The 13,817-nt window shown below is 34.0% G+C and overlaps 7 protein-coding genes across 7 annotated transcripts; 4 read left to right on the top strand and 3 right to left on the bottom strand.

The window, feature by feature from the left end:
- Window positions 1–39: 39 nt before the first annotated feature.
- NAEGRDRAFT_74958 (uncharacterized protein) lies at window positions 40–1,557 on the top strand (the record flags this gene model as incomplete). Its single annotated transcript, XM_002670082.1, has 2 exons — window positions 40–178; window positions 317–1,557. The coding sequence occupies 2 exons, from the start codon at window positions 40–42 to the stop codon at window positions 1,555–1,557; spliced, it is 1,380 nt and encodes a 459-aa protein (XP_002670128.1).
- Window positions 1,558–2,802: 1,245 nt separating this feature from the next.
- NAEGRDRAFT_74957 (rhoGEF domain-containing protein) lies at window positions 2,803–5,314 on the bottom strand (the record flags this gene model as incomplete). The annotated part of the gene is made up of 2 exons (XM_002670037.1): window positions 2,803–3,970; window positions 4,017–5,314. The coding sequence occupies 2 exons, from the start codon at window positions 5,312–5,314 to the stop codon at window positions 2,803–2,805; spliced, it is 2,466 nt and encodes an 821-aa protein (XP_002670083.1).
- Window positions 5,315–5,753: 439 nt separating this feature from the next.
- Window positions 5,754–6,737, bottom strand: NAEGRDRAFT_74956 (uncharacterized protein; the record flags this gene model as incomplete). Its single annotated transcript, XM_002670036.1, has 1 exon — window positions 5,754–6,737. One exon carries the CDS (start codon window positions 6,735–6,737, stop codon window positions 5,754–5,756), a length of 984 nt encoding a protein of 327 aa, XP_002670082.1.
- A 492-nt stretch (window positions 6,738–7,229) lies between these two features.
- NAEGRDRAFT_74955 (uncharacterized protein) lies at window positions 7,230–8,666 on the top strand (the record flags this gene model as incomplete). The annotated part of the gene is made up of 1 exon (XM_002670081.1): window positions 7,230–8,666. The coding sequence occupies one exon, from the start codon at window positions 7,230–7,232 to the stop codon at window positions 8,664–8,666; it is 1,437 nt and encodes a 478-aa protein (XP_002670127.1).
- Window positions 8,667–9,364: 698 nt separating this feature from the next.
- Window positions 9,365–10,810, top strand: NAEGRDRAFT_74954 (uncharacterized protein; the record flags this gene model as incomplete). The annotated part of the gene is made up of 1 exon (XM_002670080.1): window positions 9,365–10,810. The coding sequence occupies one exon, from the start codon at window positions 9,365–9,367 to the stop codon at window positions 10,808–10,810; it is 1,446 nt and encodes a 481-aa protein (XP_002670126.1).
- A 65-nt stretch (window positions 10,811–10,875) lies between these two features.
- Window positions 10,876–11,379, bottom strand: NAEGRDRAFT_74953 (uncharacterized protein; the record flags this gene model as incomplete). Its single annotated transcript, XM_002670035.1, has 1 exon — window positions 10,876–11,379. One exon carries the CDS (start codon window positions 11,377–11,379, stop codon window positions 10,876–10,878), a length of 504 nt encoding a protein of 167 aa, XP_002670081.1.
- A 1,001-nt stretch (window positions 11,380–12,380) lies between these two features.
- Window positions 12,381–13,758, top strand: NAEGRDRAFT_74952 (uncharacterized protein; the record flags this gene model as incomplete). The annotated part of the gene is made up of 2 exons (XM_002670079.1): window positions 12,381–13,254; window positions 13,415–13,758. The coding sequence occupies 2 exons, from the start codon at window positions 12,381–12,383 to the stop codon at window positions 13,756–13,758; spliced, it is 1,218 nt and encodes a 405-aa protein (XP_002670125.1).
- Window positions 13,759–13,817: the final 59 nt, after the last annotated feature.

The raw sequence follows: 13,817 nt of genomic DNA, 5'->3' as shown, positions 1-13,817 counted from the left end.
GGAGTCGTAATAATATATAAAAAAACCAAGTTTGAAAAAATGTTTTTTGGCGCTCGCAGACAAAAGCACTATCAATCCGGCTCGGAGGCAAATTCTTTGGATGCAGTCTCTAAGAAAATTGCAGAGGATGTTCGTAAGGAAATTAAGGACATGAAGCACCCTTCTTTGTTTTCGAAAGGTAAGATTTTGAATGATTTTGAGACTATATATATTTCTTTTAATTTGTTGTTGTATTGAATTTTAATTTGATGGTCAAATAATATACACTCTCGCATCAATAACACAATAATATATTTCAAATAACAATTTAATATAGAATGGGTTGTATCATGTGATTTAATAGAAAAGATTACCAAAGTAGTATTGATGGAAAGAGAGGATTTAAATTTTGAAGCCATCACTGCTAAATTGAATAAGGATGAATCTAAAAAGATTGAAGAAGATAAACACTCGGAAACCTCCTCTATTGCTGTTAACGATGAACAAGGAAATGACCACAGCAGCACTCAAGCAACCACTTCTTCAGGAGCTACCTCAGCCACCAATACAAGTTTAGATGATATTGATGAAGAACAGCCAGTACCAAAGACAACAACAGTAAGACCAGGTACTGCCTCTCTAATTAATAATCCTAGAAAGAAAAAGTCTAATATTCAATTTGGATCCAGTACATTACACGGCTCTACATTCTCAAACACACAGAAAAAGCCTCCAACTTCACCAAGCCGTCCATCCACCTCAGGATCATCAATAATTTCATCATCTACTCATTCTTCTGTAAATCACAAGCAACAAGCTATAACAACAAGTTTTTCTGGAGATCAGACTCTTTGGGATCGTGATGAATATTGCATTAGATTTATTGTTGAGGAAGGAAAATTGAATATGCTCCTCAGAATTCTGGACGAATTTAAGGATGAACAAGCAAAGATTACTGGAGGACAAAAGACAATGCAAGAAGTCTTGACAACTTCAGACATTAAGGATGAAACAGAGCTTACAAACAAAATGAACAAATTTGAAATGAACCTTGCAGTCTTGATGATGTATTCATTCCATTCCCTAGAATCACTTCAAACACTTGACATGTACCAAACTTTGGACTTGATTAATAAGAATATGAATACAAAGACATTTTTGGATAACAAGTTAAAGCTTGGTGATGATGTATACAAAACAACAGAGTACTTGGTTATTGATTATCTTCGTTCTCTCTTTGTCCATATTGAAAAGTTAGATGAATCCAAGATTTCAAACTTGACCATTGAAAGAAAATTACTTCCAAAACTCATTCAATTCCTCGAAAAGACCGTCTCTCACATGGGAGAACATGAAATTATTAGATGTTTTGAGACAATTTCTGCAATTGCTGCAGCCGAAACATTCCAAACTTCTAGGGAAAAATACTTTGGAAGTGATAAGGATGTTAAAATGGCTCTTGTAAAGATGTATGATACTCATGTCAAGAAGTTGTTGAATAATTATGACAGAAAGAAATCTTTGCGTTCACTTATCGATATAGTGAATCGTATTAAAATAGAATATGGATTGGATTAAAACACAATAAATGTAAAAAAAATTAAATTAATTTCTTGTTTGATTGAAAATGTCCAAATCCTTTAAACTATTATAAATTGCAAAAGAGTAAGGGAATTCCTTCTCCATATTGATATCACTTCTATTGATGGCTGCTTCAATTGACGGAACTAGGAATAAATCTGCCATTGATAATTTGTTATAATCTCTGACAAAGTATAGTGGCTGTTGAGTGGCTAATTGTGTTAATTCTGTAACAGAATGATCTTTGTAATCTTCTGAAATGAGCTCTTCAATCTGATTCATTCCCTTTCTTTGCCATTCACCAACCCATAATTTGTTGTCTTCTCCTCTGACCTCTTTAGGAATTTTCCTTAATAATCTAATATTTTGATACGGTTGAATACCAGAGTTTACAATTTCAGCCAACTGATTAGTCTTATATTTCAGATACAAATCATTCTTTGGAATAAGATAGTGATAATCCGGATGCAAAGTCTGTCCAATTATACTCCTTTCCTCCTCAACAATCAACTCTGCCATATTATCAAGAAATTCAATAATTGGCAACGATTGAGTCAATAATATTCTCAAGTTATTACTCGACTTGAATTCCAATGCAGGAACTTGCTTCATTGGATTCACTTGTCCATACTCATTCTTTTCATTCATCTTACTAAACAAATCAACATTCACAGTTTGATTTTTAATGTACTTTTCATAGTCGGAAACTCTCTTCTCAGTACTATCATGATCATTACTCTTCATTGTTGCATTATTCATCATCATTGTATTATTATTCTTACTACTTATTGATATTGATTGAGAATTTGTTGTTGTACAACAACATGAACAGGAAATAAATTTCGATATCAGAGGAAGATGATGATACAAGGCAGCTCTCACTCTCCATGAACAAGTAGATGGCGGAAAGGAATACAATGTTGTTTTTAATACATTGGGTTGATCCACAATTATTGATGAATCAGAGTTTGATATTAAATTTGATGAAGTTGATGAGGATGAAACATTGCAAGTCGGAATCATGGCTTGCACCAATTGCTTCCTGATCATATCTTTCAACAGATTGGAGGTGCTACTGATGGTGTTTCTCTGCATTGGCTTTATCGGCATTTTTTTTGTAATGATTATTCCAATTTGTCCACCAATATGTTTTTGAAACCATCCTTATTTGGACATTACAAAACAGAGTAAGGGAAAAAAATTGAATTGGGATTTATTTTTTGATGCATCTTTTATTGGTTGTTACATTTTGTAAACAGTTTCTGAATCAACTGTTGGGACATCATCAAAAATTAATTTGAAAGATTGATCCTCATTCAAGAGTTTCATCATGGTTTGATCTCGTTCTTGGATGGAGAGATAGTAGAATTTCAAATCCTCACGAATCTTGCTCTTCTTTTCCTGGAGAGTTTTGGCTTCGAGCATGACTTGATCTCGATCGAGATTGTAAATTTCAATTTCTTTCTGTAATTTGGTGAGTTGTTGTTTCTTCTTGTTCAAGTGTTGTTCCAATTGAGTGAGATAGGAAACTTTTAGGAGGCAGCCCTTTTCTAAGGATTGATGTTCTTCCAATTTGCATTTTGCAATCTTGTTGAGTGAAATTCTCTCCTTTCCAATAAGATAAATGTCTTGTTCGATTCCTTTCGAAATATTGCCTCTTGAGAGTCCTTCCAAACAATCACGAATACTCTTCATCCACGCCTTCTTCTCATTCAGATTTGAGGTCATGAATGAATATTCAGTCTTTACTCCCTTGAAAAGAGCTTCAATCACAAAGGAGAAATCTTCATGTTCAATTCTCTTGAAAATATTATCATCCCATTGTAAGCTACTTCGCTTGGAATTGTGATTGGAAAGGAGTGAATCTGGTGATTCGATAAAATTTCTTGATCTTCCATTTTGTGAAATTCTAACAAAATCTCTACAATCAACAAATTGTAAAAAGACAAAATGAACTTTTTCATCGGTCAGAATCATGGATTTGTTCTTTTCCATTTCAATGAGGACCAATACATCTGTGAAGAGGTAGACATCGAATTTGGCCTCTCTACATGTCATTAGACAACTGAGATTTGAATCTTGTGTAGAATTCAAAGAGGAGTGATTGCTTGAAGTGGCACCTCTTCTATTGTCCAATTGTTCCTCAATTCTGTGAATGGTAATCTTAATTTTCATGGATCCCTTCTTGATGAATTTTCTATTGGGTTGGACAAATTGTGGATATTGTTTCTGAACCATGTTTTGAACTTCAAATACAGTCTGGTTCTGTTCCACATTTCTCTTCTCATCATTGACAAAAGCTGCAATGGATTCAATTTCTTTGGCACATTTCTGCAAGATTTCATATTCGTGATGAGTTGGTGGCGTATTCTTGAGCATTTCTTGAATTAAAAGTTTATATCTCGGAATTCTTTTAAATGTTAAACAACAATCATTATTAAAAATTGAAAACAAACCTTTGAACTGGTAAAATGAGAAAACCACCCAATAGAGTTCCCTTTACCAACTTGTTCTTGTAACATTCAGTGAGATATTCCTTAAATCTCTTGTCTTTTTCTCTGAGCTTTTCAAACATTTCTTGTGCCTTATCAAAGTTGTTGATATAGATGGTGTAAGCTTTTAGGAAGGGAGAAATTTGAGAGAATGCCTTTCCAATATTCACAAATGGATAATTCGTATTATATTCATTCTCCCAATCATGGAGTAAGGTATTATTAATTTTGTAAATTTGTTCAATATTACTAAATAGAGTGTTGTAAACTTCCTTCTTCAAAATTCCCTTTCCATGACCAGAATCATTCACGATAGGATAATAGAAAATGTCAATGAAAGCTTTCAACAAATTCACATAGGTTCTCTCGGTATCTATTGTTTCCTTAATCAACTCGAGTCTCTTCTTTGCCTTTTTGAAACGAGTTTCAGTTTTCAAATAGTGTTGCATTGCTTTTCTTCTATGGAGATGCTTTAATTTTTCAGCAATAAATTGCATATGATCAGTGGCAGTTGCTTGATGGTGATTATGTCTTTTACTCCTCTTTTGTCTGGAGAATAAATTGAATGAGATGGATTCTCGTTTGGTTGTTTCTGTTTTGGTAATAACCTTCTTCTTGACATCATTCAACACATCAATTGGAAACGTTGGATTAATAACATTGGAAATTTTCGTCTTTTCAATCTTCTCAACCTTTTCAATCTTCTCCTCAGTAATTATTGAACTTGAAGTTTTAAAACTTTCATGTTTGATGATAAATCTTGGAGTTTTAGGAGTTTCTACACTAGAATTCTCATTCTTCTTTGATTTTCTAAAGAAGGATCCAATCTTGGATAAGAGTTCCTTCTTTTTCGACCTTCGTTCTCCTCCAATTGAAAGATCAGTACAATCAGTTCTATAACTTGCCACAGAGAGGTTATCACTCTGTTCAGTCATTACTTGGTTAAAGTCTTCGTCTTGAAAAATGTGAGTTTGCTTTGGTTCTGCATTGGCATGAATATTTTTGGAAATGACGAAACTTGTGGTCAATTCCAAGTTATTATTCTTACTCGAATCTGTAAATGATTGAGAAGTAGAAGTTGGTTCTATGGAGGAGGTTGCTTCTGGCGAATCTTCAATTTCTGTCAGGTAAGCAGTTGGAATCATTCCATAGGGCGAATCTGTTGGAAAGGTTCCGGTTGATCGACTTTTCAAATAACACCAGCTCCAACCGTCTTTGTATCGTTTCACCACCTCTACAACATCACCTGCCTTGACACTCATTTCCTGCTTATCTTTCGCATCAAAGTCATAAATGACTTTACAAAGAATGTTTCGACTCTGAATGATATTGGAGGGGTTCATTCGTCTATTTTTTATGCTCTTCTATCGAGAATCATCAAGATCATATATTTGTTTTAATCCTATAATCTAAATGTAATGAAAGTTGAATAAATATTTGCTTCCTTTTACGTTACGTTTCCAAGAATGGAAATACTTTTTACAATTCCCTCCAATTCGCAACCAATATCAATCACCAATTAGATTTAGAACAATTTTTGTTCCTTATCTTCCCAATTATTATGGCATCAAAATTGAACTTTTCATAAAACCAATATTTGTATTGTTTTCAACTGATGCTCTTCGGCCATGATTTTTTACAATAATGTACTATTCGAATCACGTTTAGGTTCTTGTACTGCTCGTCTTCAAGTACTTGGTATTAATCAAAGCATAGCAATTGTCCAGTAACATCTGGTAAATACAGAATTCCTGTTTTCCTATCTATCATAATACCATAATATTGAGGCATATTTGAGGGAAATTCGTGACGGAATACTCTTGTCAGAGTGTGCATATCAAACACTGTGATTGACTTTCCTACAGTATCAGTAACGTAAATTCTTTGGGTTGGCACTTCATAAAACACTCCGTATGGCGTGGAATCACTCTCAATTCGTAAACAATTTTTTTTCAGATTCCACTGTTCCTTCTTCTCATCAAATGTGTAAATTTCAACAGGACTAGCATGTGGGTGAGCTGATGTGATAATCATTTCATTTTCAGGAGTAAAAGCTACACCGTATCCATTAGCAACTGTTGGTACTTTGTGATGAACTCTCTGACCAGTTCTGGAATCAAAAACCATTAATCCACTTCCATAATCCATCACATAAACAAATGTTTCGTCTTGACATTCAAATAATCCGATTCCCCACAAATTCTGTAACAAATTCTCAGCACAAACCCACAAACAACTTCCCTCCTCACCATTCAAGAGCTTTACTAGATCATATTTTGCAACTCTGTAAGCATAATTAGTTTCCCACAACCCAGTCAAGTACAAATTCAACCCATTTTTGTCAATCTCCATTTCATGCACTTCAACATCAAGCTTGATTGACTTTACATGTTTCTTTGTGGTATAATCAAAAACATGAATACTATTCATTCCGCCCATAATAATATAATTATGTTCATATGAAATTACAACATCATAGCAAGATTCCCCTCTTTCATCATCTATGTTTTTAACGATGATGGGTGGAAGGCTATTCATTCGGAGAGAGAATGGAACACTTGATGAGGATCGGAATTTAGTTTTCAACCAAGAATCTAACAGAGAAAAATCATTATTCTCTTTCATGATAAAATCTTGCAAATTTACTACTACTTGAGAGAGGGAAGAAGAATCATCTTGAGACATTTTTTTTAATTTTTATTCGAATTTCCGAAAGTTCCTTATTTTAGAATCCATTCAACGTAATTCTCAATTTTCATTAGGAGAGGATGTTACCGAAGTGTAATCTTTCTCAAGAAATGTATATGATGAGCGAAAATGAAGAAAAACTTTGTTTAATTGATTTCAAGATGTGGATCCTTTATTTGCTATTTGTTCAAAGTTTAATTACATTGGAATCTCCATTGTAACATTTCAACAATGTTCCGTAATCTCTTAAACAATGATTTTCAACAATTACAAGATCAACAAACCAAAAGAGATTTCAAACAAAATTCTCCTACTCAATTGAAACTTCAAACATACCGTATAGTGTGCTAAGGAAAATTAAGCGCCGCAGAAACTAATTGGAATGGGAGAAAAGTAACGAACCATCATTATTTATTTCTCCACATTCCCAACACTAACAAACTCCTTGTTACAGGAGCTCCTTTTTCCAACACACTTCACAAAAAAAAAATGTTAAATACAGATCGAGTCTTCACCTCGCTCAGATCGATCAATCTTGTATTGATTGGTGCTGTACTCCTGATCATGTTGATGATGATGAATGCATCGACATGTCTCGGTATTTCTGCTGGCAAAGGAAAGCTCAATTCCAAATTGTGGAAAATCACAAAATTGGCCGCCACCACCACCAACGCAACAACAGCATGGCCACAAATTGGTTTCGATTCCATGCATACGAGACGTGTTCCTTACTTGGTGGATCATTCTGATTTTGCCACCAATCTTTCCGTTCCATTCCTTCATGATAATTCCTACTCTTACAATTCGGTTATCTTTCACACTGGTTTACAGAAATTGATCATGCCAGTGGGACAAGTTTATTCCAAACCAAATGTACAAATCATTTACTTGGTTGGATTTTATTTGATTGATGTAAAAAGTGGAAAGGCAGAAAAAACACCTTTCCAATTAGAACAGAGATACTCAATGGAGAATAATTTACTTCTCGATTCCAAGGGAATGCTCTATGTTCCAGTGTATGATAATTTGAATCGTTCTGGCACTAGTTTACTCAAAATTAACACCAATGATTGGACCTCATTTTCCATTACTCCTTTAACACCTTCCTATCAACAAGTTAGTTCCATAATTTCAGAGGAGAATAATTGTCTTGTTTTCTTGGCATCCAAATGGTTGAGTTGCATTGATTTGGATAATCCAAAAAATGTCAAATGGAATATCACAACTCCTGAGGAACCATATGGAGCTAGTCAAATGTTGATGGCCAGGGAGAAGGATCAAGATTTTATTTACGTGTCATTGATGCATTACATTATGAAGATTTCAGTTTCTTCTGGAAAAGTCATTAATTCTGTTAGTATTGGAACATATTTCCTTTCCTCAATTAATCATATGGGAGTGGATGGATTTTTATCATTTTCATTTTCTAATCCAACTCATTTTGGTGTCATGCACGTTGATTCTGGAAATTACAACTCTGTTCCACATTTTGGAATTGTTGGGGTGGGATTTATGGTTTCTCTCACTTATTTAGATCATTCCTTATTGTCCTCCTACGTTTTCAAAACAGTTGTCTTTTCAAGTGAGGCCAGAACCACCAGTAGAGCTATTCACATTTACACAACTCTAGTTCATGTGAGTAGTGACACAAGTGTCAAAATCTCCAAACCATTTGCCTTCTTTGGAACTGATTTGAATACCAGTTACGAAGTCCCAAGAGCAAGCATTGCAAAGGACAACTCAAAACTTGTCTATTACACCAATGGAAGCTACAGTGTTTTTGATATTAGTAAAGGAAAGGTCGAGAAGGTTGTGCCATCAAAGTGGAACTTTGGATATGCCAATATTATCACTGCTGATAATGGCAGAGTTTATAGCATGGTTGAAAATGCAAATCTTGGCCTAGAATCGTATAAATTACAATAAATTCAAGAAGAATTAAGCATCTTAAAGATTAAGGAAAGTTTTAATTTTCGAATCCAATCGAATCATCCTTTGCCCGATGAATTACCCAGAAATGCAGAAAATGACATGCATGGGGTGTGCACTTTATCGGTGAATATTGAAATCAACTCGGACTATTTAATATTAAAAATCCCGCCATTACATTCAATCAATTGATAAAATCAAAAAAAAATGAAACAAGATGAAACCCTCACGGATGGTGAAGATAAAAATCAAATAGCTGAAGAAGAAGTATTAAATCATCATCATCATCATGAAGAAGAGAAGAATTGAATCATCACGAAGAAAAATTAATTTCCAATCATCATGATTATTCGGAAGACGATTTGGATCATCATGAAATAATTGCTCCTATTGTTGAAGGGAATAATTCGAAAAGACAATTCTTGTACATGTTGTGGGATGTTGCTTATAACATGTCGATTGTGGGAGGAACATCGTTTAGAGGAGGGGTTGTTCAGTTAATGGCAAGATTTTGTGATAAAGCTAAATGGTTGACTGAGAATGAGTTTATGGAAGTTTACATGATGAGTCACATTGTTCCTGGTCCTAAGCCAAGTCAAATTGCCATGGCACTTGGTAAGTTTGAATGTTAAATGTGTGTAAATAAGATTGAAAATTGTGTGGAAAATTATGATAATTGATTGTGAAAAATAGCAATGCCAAAATATGGATTTAGTGGAGGAATATTATCATACCTATTCTTTTCTATACCTGGATTTATTGTTTGCTTGGTTTTGGGTCTATCAATGTATGATTATGATAGCTCAACTGCTCCTCAATGGTTTATTCATGCCCAGAAAGGATTGGCATGTTCTGGCATTGCATTTGCTTTGCAATCCATGTCCAGATTCTCAAGTATGTTAGATAATGAAAAGAAAAAGAAAGGGCAACCCAAGAAGGAGAAGAAACCTGAAATGTTTCCCTATATTTTATTGACCATTGTTGCTATGGTAACCTTACTCTATAGAAAGACATGGCTCTTGCCTGTACTTTTAGTAATTGGAGCTATTTTATCGATACTTTATTGTGAAGTGAGAGATCGATCAAAGAAGAGAATTGAGGAATTTGGATTATTTGAGAAAATTGGAGCTAAAAGTTATGGAGATTTGAAGTTTAGACAAAAACTCACATTTTTCAAACTATTCTTCCAATCATTTATTCCAAAATATGCAAGGCAAATGAGAGAAATTGAATTATTAGAAGAGAGGAAAGAAGAGGAACCTGCTGAAATTGATGCGAATCCATTCGCCAAAATGGCCTCAATCAAACTTGGCGTATTCTTGTTCATTCTCTTTTTTATCCTTCTTGGTTGTCTTATTGGAGCAGCTCTGATTGTGGAATCAACCTCTCCAACTGTTAAACTCTCGAATCAAGTAGAAAAGAGAAAGATTAATTTATGGACAGAGTGGATTATCATGTCATCATTCTTTTTCAAGTCAGGTTCATTGATTTTTAATGGAGCTGTTGTCAATGTGGTCATCATTCGAGATGAAATGATTGAAAGAGGTTGGATAACACCTGAACAATTTATTAATGGCTACTCTCTCACAAATGCAGCTCCTGGACCTCGATTCAATTTGGGTTTTTATTTTGGTTCAGTTGTTGCTGGTAATCTTTTAAATTCTAACTATACCAGTTCACTCTACAAGGATGTTACCAACTCTACAATTAGTTTTGATGAAATTTCTAACAATAATTTTATTGGATTTTCAAATAATGAGACTCTCAATAGCTCAGTAGAAGAATCATCCGTTTCACCATTTACCAAATTCATTATTGTCATTATCTATAGTATGATTGCTGGTATTTCATTCCATGCTCCAGGTTTTCTACTCATTTTGGGAATAGTGCCACTGTGGGGATCTTTAAGAAGTAAGCCAATCGTACAAAAAGCTATGAATGGAATTAATGCTGTTTGTGTTGGCTATTTAATTAACAATATTGTAATTTTGTGGATTTCTGTTGTTGGACTCAGTGTTCCTCTAGCTGCTGTTTCAATATTAGGATTTGCATTGGTAAATTGGATTGATTTCTGGCATCCATTGGTTGTATTTGTGGGAGCTATTGCAGCTGTCCTTATTGGATTAATTGTTCCAATTTAATCTAACTACCATCTCTGAATATCAAATACACAATTAAATATTTATTTAATAATAATTGAATTACTTTACAATAATTTGTAAGAAAATCCCAAAATTCCAGCAGTTGTCAAGAAACCCAAGATCCAAGAAATTGATCTATGAGGTTGTTTACCATTCCAATAAGCATAGACATACACGAATCTAGCAATGGAATAGGAATACATTAAACTATTCGCAATCCATTGAGTTTTCTCATCAGATGCATCCTGAACCAAGCACAACAAGACCATCACACCAGCAGCACTCACAAATGGCAAACTATTTTCAATATCATTTCTGTGAATTCTCAAAGTTCTATTCACTAAACTGTTCGGATTATTAATTTGATCAATTTGCTCCTTACTCAATTGAGCTTGTCTTTCACCACCCATAATCACTCCTAAATCTTCAACTGTGGCTGGAGTTTTCTCACGTCTTTTGGCTATTGCTGACAATCTTCCAATCAAAAACAAACGAAGATTCAACAAGCCAACGTTTACCAAAAAGTGTGAAAGAACTGGAGTGTTGTGAAAGTGGTTTGATAAAGGCATTTTTTTTGAAATTTTAATTCTTCGAATTGAAATAAGATTGCAAATTCGTTTTCAGCAAAACTAAGATGCAGACGAACCTATCTCAAAAATTGTGCCATGTTAGTGGGAGAGCTAACAATTCAAAAGACCTTTAAATATAAAAGGAACGACCTGGAGGAATGATTCCATCACAGCAATCTTCGCCAGGTTTCCACTCAGCTATGAAAGCTGTAAACTGTTTTAAATAAAGTGTTTGCCGAATCGATCACTAGAAACATTCCCAAGTATTTCATATCTCTTTCAACAATCATAAATTGTTAAAATTAGACAGTATTGGCTAACTTTTGGTTTTCATTAATATTTGATTTATCTATTTTTACAATGATCAATATTCAATATTAATATTGAGTTACACCAAGTTCCAATTTTTTTGTAAAACAATTCCTCATCAAACACGAATTCTTCCTTTTCCTTACTAAAAGAAAATTAATAAAAATTAATATAAAAATTATTTAGTCCATCAATCATCTAAATCCACATCTGCAGCGATCTGATTCTTTTTCATCTTCTTCTTTGATATAGGTAAACTGGCTTGCAAACTTTCCTTCTTGATCCTCAACCTCATCAATTGCAAAACTCCAACCAACAATGAAAAGCAAATCGAGAGAATTTGCATCAAACTCACTCCGAGCAAATCTCGGATCGAATACAAAATCAAGGCAATCAGCACGATTGAAAATGTGGCAATCAATCCCTTCTGTTGAATTGGATCCATTTTTTTTGCAAATTTGAAAAGTGGAGATTCTTAGAGAGAAGAAATTTCCTTTTTTATTAACATGTTGATTAGTTTTTTGAGAAGGAACATTAAGAAATGGAAAGATGACAGTACTCATTTGTTGAAAGTGAAAAAAAATTCATTGTAAAGTCAATGAAAATTGTTGAATATTACCAAATTTTTCGAATCAAATTCTATTCTTTATTAACCAAGCTTGAAAATTTGGCGGCAAAATCAATAAAAAAAAATGCCACGACAAAAGAAGATCAAATTCGCACAAGGTTTCAAACACGCCACTCCAGAGGAGATTCGTGAAGCAATTGGCGATTGTCACAATGAGAGACACTATCACTTTGAAATGAAAAGGCCTTCCGATGATGAAACTAATTTTTATTGTCCAGTTCCGGATCCTACAAGTATTGATGATTGGTTGGCACAATATGTGGAGGATCGCGATACGTTTGATGAGTGGAATGGGCTGAGGAAGAAAATTGCTGGAAAGAATTTTCATTTGAAGAAGAATATTGGCCTGTTGTGGATTGAGAAGGATGGAGATTCGAATGATAGGAGAAAGTATTTGACACATTTGAAGAGATTTGTTGAGGCTTTTTATTATGGAATTAATGTAACGATATTGGATAGTGTACATATAAAGAAGGATAAACATGGTCATTTTGTGGAATCTGAGGATATCATTTATAGAATCAAATCGAGAAGATGTCACGAATATGATGAAGATAAAGCTGGAGAGGATGAAATTCAATTCAGAGCAGCTGATGTCATTGTACCATTGAATAAGCTCAGAAAACATTTACAGGATGAGGTATCATGTGTTTGTGGTGTGACAATGGATGATTTGTATATTGGAGCAAAGGATAGTTTCACTTGTGGCCTAGCTCAGGGAGGTGACTCTATTGGAGTATTTTCAATGTGTAGATATGATCCATTATTTAGAAAATCAGCTCCAAAGAAGAGAAATAAGAAAATTACAGTCTCTTGGGAAGAGGATGGAATTATCAATGAGGATACTCTCACAGAGAATGATCTTGTTATTTTGGAGAGATGTTGTAAGATTGTAGTTCATGAAATTGCTCATATGGTTCAAGTTGGGCATTGTGTCTGTAAGTTGAATTGTTACATGTTGATTTAATTAATAATTTTAATAATTGATTTTCTTTTGCGTTTTTATTTCATGCCATTACCACTACAAAACTATTGACTATAATATTGTGGAAATTATTTGAATTAATATTTAAATTCAATTTTACTTTTATTTCACAGTTTTTGATTGTATCATGAACGGATCTGGTCATTTGGAAGAAGATTTTAGACAATCTATTCATTTGTGTCCTGTAGATTTGAGAAAATTCCAATACTTGATAGGATTCGACATTGCACAAAGATATAGAGCACTTTTAAACTTCTACGAGTCCTATCACATGAAGGAAGCAGCTAGCTGGACCCAAGACATGATTCAATATATCACAAAGAGATCTCACAATGACGAGAGTGAAATTATCAATCTCGATGATGAGGAGGACCAAGTAGAGGACGAGGAAAGCGACCACACTGATGACATTCTCAACGAAGACATTATTTCTTCACCCAATAAAAAACGAAAATAATTCACACACAATATTCCAAAACAATTTCAATTCACAATATGTACTCATACATCCAATTA

The sequence above is a fragment of the Naegleria gruberi genome, assembly GCF_000004985.1.
Source record: "Naegleria gruberi genomic scaffold NAEGRscaffold_75, whole genome shotgun sequence".
NCBI lineage: Eukaryota > Heterolobosea > Eutetramitea > Acrasida > Naegleriidae > Naegleria > Naegleria gruberi.
The sequence above is the reverse complement of the archived record's forward strand: the minus strand, read 5'-3'. Positions and strand labels throughout refer to the sequence as shown.